We start from the raw sequence: 7,871 nt of genomic DNA, 5'->3' as shown, positions 1-7,871 counted from the left end.
GAAATACAAATGTGCTGGCCATTTTTACTAGTGCATTTTCTTTTAAAATATATTTTTATTGATTTCAGAGAGGAAGGGAGAAGGGGAGAGAGAGATAGAAACATCAATGATGAGAATCATTGATGGGCTGCCTCCTGCGTGCCCCCTACTGGGGATCAAGCCCACAACCCAGACATGTGCCCTTAACCAGAATCGAACCCAGGTCCCTTCAGTCCATAGGCCGACGCGCTATCCACTGAACCACACCAGCTGGGGCTGCGTTTTCTTTATTTCTGGTTTGGTGCGCCCAGAGGGAAACCTGGGTGTGAGTGACGAGTGACGAGTACCAGAGGAAGGAGGCCGTGACGAGCAGGAGAGCCCCCTGGGCCCTGGGCACTCCTGGCTGTCGCAGTGTGTGTGCTTGAACGAGCAGGAAGGCATGGCTGTGAGATTGAAGTGTGGGGGTAAGCAGCACAGCTCACAGGCTTCTGCGGGAAGATGCTGCCATTTGCAGTGCATGGCAGAAGCACACCAACAGGGCCCTGGGTTTCACGGGCGACCTTCATGGACATTTTTAAAATGTGGGGAATACAGTTATTTCCTATAAAGAATCTTAGTCCTAGTTGAACATTCCTCCTACCCCCAACCTCCCCTGACAGGCACACCGTAATGGAGGCTGTCCTCCCCCTGCCCCCTCCCCCTGCCTGTCACACTGGTCAGGGCTGGAGCAGGAGCCCTGCAGGCACAGGTGCGGGGGAGGAGGGTGTGCACGCACCTCCGGGAAGGTTCGAGGGGCGTTCTGAGCACGTGACGGCATCACAGCATCTGTTCTGTCTGCTCTCCTTGCAGTTAAGATCCTTCTGTTCTACTTGATCTTTTACGGCTGCCTGGCCGGCATCTTCATCGGGACCATCCAGGTGCTGCTGCTCACCATCAGTGAATTTAAGCCCACCTACCAGGACCGCGTGGCCCCGCCAGGTAACGAGTGTGCACACGCTCAGTGCTTCCCGAGCGGGGGGGTGCTGTCCGTGGAGGCGGGTTCTCTGACAGCCTGCGGGGAGGAGCAGCAGCTTCCCTCTGCGTCTGGCTCTCCGCAACCTCAGCCACCGGCCACGAGGCTCCAGCTGGCCTCCGTCCTGGATCCCTGTGGCCACAGGCCGTTAGGGGGCTCTTACACACTGTCTCGAGGGGACTGTGACTCAGAGAAATCCTTTAAAACACCGCTTGGCTCCTGTTCTCAAAGGCGAACTGATTTCACACAGGAGGAGCTAGGGTTTCAGGGGTCCATTCTCTACTGACTTACAGTTTGACCTTGAACAAAAGCACCCTCTTCCATTCTCAGTATTTATACCTGTTTTATGAGCATCTATTTACTGGCTTTCGGGACCCACTGCCATTTAACTGTCTGAAAACGTGGCTTCCCAAAGCTTCTAGAAAATACAGGACCACACGAGGGCCCCACCTGTGCATGTCCACAGCGGCCACGGCCACCCCGGAGCCTGGGCCGGCACCCCCAATGCTCGCAGGGCAGGGCGTGTGCAGCCTCCAGCACGGCTGTCCTATCTCTGAAGAGTCATTGTCGGAGGACCTGGAGGGGAGGAAATGTTGCATAACTTCCGGGTTCTCGTTATAAGTGACCTTGGGGGTGGCAGTGGTGTGTCCCCTCCAGTGTCCCTGGGCAGCTGTTGCGTAGCAGCTGTATTGGGGTGACAGTCCTGGGCTGTCTTCGGGCACTGAGCAGCCTCGGTCACGTCTGGCTCCGTTGCAGACGCCTCACACCACCTCCTTGGCTGTGGGAGGGACTCTGAGAGCATCCCCGAATGTGGAGGTGGCGAGCGGGCCTTTTAGCCTCACGTCAAGTCACGTCTGATGTAAGGAAACCCCAATATTCCCAGATACGTTTAGGTCTAGGGGATGTTGGAAGTGGAAAAAGAAAACATGTAAGTATATAAAATTACTTAAACCTGCTCTTAATAACCCAGTTTCCAGCAACATCCCCAAGGAGAGGGGGTCTGTGGGAGGCTGCAGGGGATTCTGGGAGACGTCCGCCACAGTTAAGGGTGGCATGTCTTCATGCGCCTTCTTCTGTTACAGTGTTACGGAGCATTAGTAACCATAGTTTAAAAGCTATTTTTCAATAATGATGCTATTTTATAACAATTCTTGTATATACAACCACAGTTGACCAGCATCTTGTCTCACTGCCACATTCAGAAACGGGTCCTTTACTGTATGAACTCGGGGGAGTCAGCCTTTGATAAAGTTCCGCATCTCCTCCACGTCCTGTGCAGAGGGAGCTGCTACTCTCAAGGGAAACCAAGTATCTGCCTTTTCATGGGGACCTTGCAGGTGACCTTGCAGATGACCTTGCTGGGAAACCCCTGGCCGAGGTGCTGGTCCTCCCGCCACCCTCCCGCCTCTCCAGCCCCTTCCTGAAGGCACATGCTTAGCGCCTATATTTAGCGTCGCGGTCCCTGGCCCAAAGGAATGCCGGTGGCTCATCTCGGAAATATGCGGTCCTGTCCTTTGAGTCACAGGCCTCATCCTCCAGCTTCCCTGTCCTGTCACCTGGGTTCTTTGTCACTTCTCGGACTTTCCTTTTCCTGCTCCCCTCGCCCTTCACATTGCCAGGGGAGTCTAGGCCAAGCCCCCTCTATCCGTGGCCTTGCCCAGTGAGGGACCCTGGGGGGGGGGGGGGGGGGGGGGGCGACCAGGTCTCAGAGCTCCACCTGCTGAGGTGCTCCCAGGGGCCGCGTGCCCTCCTCTTGGCATCGTGGAGAGCAGATCGTAGCGGTCTGCATCTTTGATAGGCAGTAGCTGTTCTTTAGGCTGCAGGCAGAACAAATGTATAGAGGAAAACCCTGGCCATTTTGGGTCTTCAGCTGAACGTCTCTAAGCCTCTCTTTGACATGTGAAGAGGGAACACTGTAGTTTTCAGCAAATGAACCTACTGAGTGTGGCAGAGTTGGCCCAGTGCTCACAGACGGAAGACGAATTGAGGCCATTTTTGACGAATTGGAGGCTCTAGCAGCAGCCTGGCCGGACCGGGCGTGGCCCGCCCTGTGCACTCGGAACCCTGTGACCGTGGCCAGGAGAAGCAGCTGTGTAGAGCATGCGGCCCTGCGTGTCTCTGACGTTGGATAAGCCAGCAGGCTAAACATGAGTCTCAGGACTAGGTTACAAAATGAAACGCAGGTCAAGGGAACATGCATACCACGGCCAGTTCCCTGGGCGGTGGTGGCCATTGGCCAGTGGCAGTCCTGAGCTCCTTGCGAAGTGCTGTTGCTGTAAGATATCGGAACAGACCTGCCCACTCGACCTGGGAGGTCCGGGCGAGAGCCTGGGCGGAGATGTTAGGTTGAGACATATTACTATTGCTATTCTCGTGGGTCAGAGTGGCTGCTGGTGGCAGTTTCATGTTGCCCAACCTACACCCGCATGCGGGGCGGAGCCATTCCACCTGAGTGCACAGCAGCGCTGACCTGACGGGGAAGGTGGCCTCTGGAATTGGACACAACCGCGCGCACTGCTTCACCTCACTAAGCCTCAGTTTTCTCATCTGCAAAATGGGAATGCTATCCTGGGAGGATTAAATAAGCATAGGTAAGGCAAACGAGTGGCAAGAAAAGGTGGCTATCAACAGCCACGTTCTGTAACCCCTGGATACCGAATTCATTTTTGCAGGCTGAGCTGTGGCTGATACAACAGAGGCGCTTTATGCACTCACGTTTTCCTGAGGTGAATAGAATCCTGGCTTTCTGTAAAGAGTTGTTGGGAGAAATTGGAATAGGAAACATGTTTGAAAACAAAGTAAATTTAAATGACATTGTAGTTCTGTAATCTCCCTTTAGGATACCCACGCCCATGGGGTTAGCCCTGGCAGACCTCTTAGGGGAGTCCCCATGGTGTCAGCTGTGTCCTCTCCCTGTGATGGAGGTTGGGAGGGGGGGCCCTGGACAGGCCGAGGCCCGCATGCACACCAGCTCACGCCCCCCCAGGCCAAGCTCTGGTTTGCCCCTGGGTCCTTGCCCCGCTCCCAGCTCATTGAGCAACAGTGGCATGAAGGAAGGTCCCTGTGTGTCCCCGTGGGCCCAGGGAAGGTAGAGCCACCGCTGGCTTCCTGCTGAGCAGGGATGAACTTGTGCTCTTTCCTTCCTCGCAAGGTTGGGGGTGGCTTTGGTTGGGCTTTGAAGAGCACGTGGCTCATTGTTGGGAGGACGGTAACCAGAACCGAGGTGGGGAACAGGGTGGCGAAGCCAGACCGCACAGCCCCTCCCGCAGCCTGGGCTTCGTGTCGGTGGCCAAGGGGCACATCTCATCTCCAGTCTGTTAGGGTCCAAGGCACTGTCGCTCCAGCTCAGATGAGTGGGTTCGTGAGATGTCATCACATCCATCAGAATTGCCTTTTTCCCAACGACAGCCTTTACTTAAATTTCAGGGGGAGTTGGAACCGTTTGCTCATTGTATTTTGGAGAAATTGTTTCTTTAAAGCCAAGAAGGGGTTTTCTGCCGTTTCCGATGAGACGGCACCAGTTTGTGATCTGTGAGCTGAAATGATGAACAAACACACCCGCCTCTCGTGCCCCCTCCCCCTCCCTCTCTGATGGCCCCTCTGAGCTCCAGGCCTTGATGGGCTGGCACTGGGGGGTGGGGGGGAGGGGAGGGAAGGGCGCGAGTTCCTAAGTAAAGGGTTGCGGCTACAAACTCCAGTTCCTGTCCCTCAGGGTCCCCAGCCTCAGTGGTTTCACCACCTGCCCATGTTGCTGTTTCTTCATTTCTAAAGACAAGGATACAACCAAAAAGCCCCCTTGGGTGCACAGGAAGCCTGATGGTTAGCTGTAAAAAGTCCTTGGAGCCCCAGGAAAATGGGTCTTGCCCTGATAAAGAGACCAGGAGGCTCTGGAGGGGGGAAGGAAGGGGGTGGACAGGGCACCGGCCTCAGGGCCTCCGACCCCAGGTGGTGCAATGCGTGGGGGCAGCTGCCTCAGTGCCCGCGTCCTAGTAATCTCGTGACCCGAAGGCCTGTGTGACGCAAACGAGATGGGGGCGGGGGTGGGGTGGGGTAGGGAAGTATTTTCTAGTGGCTTCCAACCAGGAAAGCATACCTTTCCCCACATACACGCATGAATAGACATAATCAAATATCAGGCCTAGCGTGGTGTCCTGTTTCAGGGTATCAGCCCGTAGCCAGTGTTTTGTTTTGTATCCAGGCGAGGCAAATACCCGGGCTGTGCTTGTCCTTCAGCTCGGCCCGGACGGGAAGGCACAGTTAACGTAAAACGCTGGGATTGGCCTCTGTTTATATTTCCCGCTGGAAAAGCCATACTTCCACTGGGAGCAAACACATTAGGAGCTGCACAGCCTGCAGAGCCGCCCTGTGAAATCACATGCGCTTGTACGATAGAGCCTCTGGAGGCCGTGCCCTCTCTCTGCTCACCTGAGGGTGGGTGCGCGGGCCCGGCAATGCCTGCTGGGCCTCTGCCCAGCGAGCACGGCATTGATCTTGGACGGAAGAGGCCCGTCCACCGAGGGCTGTTGAACGCCCAGATGGGCTGCAGAGAAAGTCCAGCAACTCGTCTCTCTAGGACTTTTCAAAGGAAGCAGATTCCGGCTGCCTGGAGAGGGCTGCAGGTGGAGTGTTTTCCTCGTTTCTATGTAAAGCTGACATCACAGTAAAAACCAGGCATTAAAACTTGCACATCCTAATGATTGCTTCAGTCCTTGCAGGGGACGCCATTCAGTTATAATCGAGACGCACTTTAAGGCAAAGGGTCACGTTTGCAGAGCCATGCACAGCTTAGCACAGTGAACTCCAGTTCGGAGACGGAGGGGACGCAGGTCAGCTGTTTCCTGGACGATAACCTGAAACCATAGGCCAGGGCTGGGTGTCCTGCTGTCAGTCTGGAGGGACCACCGCAGACAGCGTGTCCTTGTCCACATGGGACTAGCCGTCAGGAGTGGGCAGCGCGGAGGGCCGTGCTGCGGTGCCAGATGTGGGGGGACACCAGGACGGAGAACCGGGCGGCAGCGCTCGGACAGGACAGGGCCCGGCCAGGGACTTGCGGCCCACTGTGGGCCCAATGTGCATGGGCTGCCCAGCCCTGCCCCTTCCTTTGTCTTTCTCCCCATTCGTCTGAGAATGTCAAGGTCACTGAAAGGATGTAGACATCGGTCCGGGGCCTCCTCGCTTCCTGGGTGTGTCATTGCTTTGGAGAAGTCACTGTGAGGAGGGGAATTCGTTTCCAGCTCTCAGAGGCCTGAGGCTCCGAGCTAGGCTGTCCAGGTGGACAAGGTGGACCCTGGTGGCTTCAGGAGCGACCCTCCACCGCAGGCCCTGGACGAGGGCAGACGGGGTGGCAGCCCCAGGCGAGGGCAGAGAGGGGGTGGCAGTCCCAGGCGAGGATAGAGAGGGGGTGGCAGCCCCAGGCGAGGGCAGGGGGTGTGTGTGGCAGCCCAAGCGAGGGCAGAGAGGGGGTGTGGGAGCTCCAGGTGAGGGCAGAGAGGGGGTGGCAGCCCCAGGCGAGGGCAGGGGGTGTGCGGGGGGGTGTGTGTGGCAGCTCCAGGTGAGGGCAGATAAGGGGTGGCAGCTCCAGGCGAGGGTGGAGAGGCGGTGGCAGGGAGACCGCCAGAACCAGAGGAAGGAGAGCCCCTGCTCACCTGGGCTTCTTTCTCTCTTCATCTTTGTGGGTAGCTGTCGATGGTACCCAGGTGCCTTTAGACCAATCCCACAGCCAGTTTTCCTAATTTATTGTAGAAAGATTGTCCAGGGGACATTTAAATTCCTTTGGTCATATAATTTTCTATGGTTTTGGAGCATTATAAAAAATGTAGATTATTTTATTTATTGATCTTAGAGGGAGAGAGAAACATCAAATTGTTGTTCCACCATTGAGTCTTTTTTTAAAAAAATATATTTTATATTGATTTCAGAGAGGAAGAACAAGATAGAAACATCAATGATGAGAGAGAATCGTGGATCAGCTGCCTCCTGCACGCCCCCAACTGGGGATTGAGCGCGCAATCCAGGCATGTGCCCTGACCAGGAATCAAACTGTAACCTCCTGGTTCCTAGGTTGATGCTCAACCACTGAGCCACGCCAGCCTGGCTGCCTGGTTGATTCTTGCATGTGCTCTGACCGGAGATCAAACCGCAAGCTTGGTGAATTGGGTCAATACTCTAACCCAGTGGTCAGCAAACTCATTAGTCAACAGCCAAATATCAACAGTACAACGATTGAAATTTCTTTTGAGAGCCAGATTTTTTAAACTTAAACTATGTAGGTAGGTACATTGTTATTAACTTAATTAGGATACTCCTAAGGCTTAGGAAGAGCCACACTCAAGGGGCCAAAGAGCCGCATGTGGCTCACGAGCCGCAGTTTGCCGACCACAGTTCTAACCAACTGAGCCACTGGCCAGGGCCTAAAAATCATCTCAGTTGTAGTAACCTTCCTTTATTTTTAAGCAAAGACTGAAAACATTTTGTTTTTATGAGCGAGCTCTGTGACTTCCCCTAGACTCCCTCCCTCCCGTTGACAGCCTCGTCCCCGGTTCTTCAGATTCTGCATCAGCCTTTTAAAGATTCCTGATGTCACTCCTGGAGGAGTCTGTCTCAGCCACCCCCCCCTCCCCCCTGGGGAGCTGCGCGTGGGGGAAGCGTGGCCCAGCCAGCCCCACACCGGGCCTTCTCAGCCCCACCTCGAAGCTCAACGCCATCCTCAAGGGCTAGAAAAATAGCCGCACCCCGTGGTCACTTCTGCTTCAGTCACGTCACTGTGTTCATGTCTGCGTGGTGCCCTGAGGAAGGTGGCCGTGCGCTGTCCGCCTGGCACAGAGGGCAGGTCTGGGACTGGGGACTAGAGTAGGGTTGCCGGATGAGCAAATAAAAATAC

General features: G+C 55.3%; 1 protein-coding gene and 1 long non-coding RNA gene across 2 annotated transcripts in view; both read left to right on the top strand.

Moving 5' to 3' along the window:
* The first annotated feature begins 418 nt into the window (after window positions 1-418).
* ATP1B1 (ATPase, Na+/K+ transporting, beta 1 polypeptide) overlaps window positions 419-7,871 on the top strand; it is a 15,231-nt gene continuing 7,778 nt past the window's right edge. The window contains exons 1-2 of the mRNA XM_014535583.1: window positions 419-443; window positions 784-957. Coding sequence (XP_014391069.1) covers window positions 419-443; window positions 784-957 — 199 coding nt within the window. The remainder of the gene's footprint in view (window positions 444-783; window positions 958-7,871) is intronic.
* Window positions 966-5,679, top strand: LOC106725225. Its single transcript, XR_001361096.1, has 2 exons — window positions 966-3,717; window positions 5,190-5,679. It is a non-coding gene; the product is annotated as an uncharacterized LOC106725225 (long non-coding RNA).

The sequence above is a fragment of the Myotis brandtii genome, unplaced genomic scaffold (assembly GCF_000412655.1).
Source record: "Myotis brandtii unplaced genomic scaffold, ASM41265v1 scaffold1460, whole genome shotgun sequence".
In the NCBI taxonomy this organism is placed as follows: domain Eukaryota; kingdom Metazoa; phylum Chordata; class Mammalia; order Chiroptera; family Vespertilionidae; genus Myotis; species Myotis brandtii.
The sequence above is the reverse complement of the archived record's forward strand: the minus strand, read 5'-3'. Positions and strand labels throughout refer to the sequence as shown.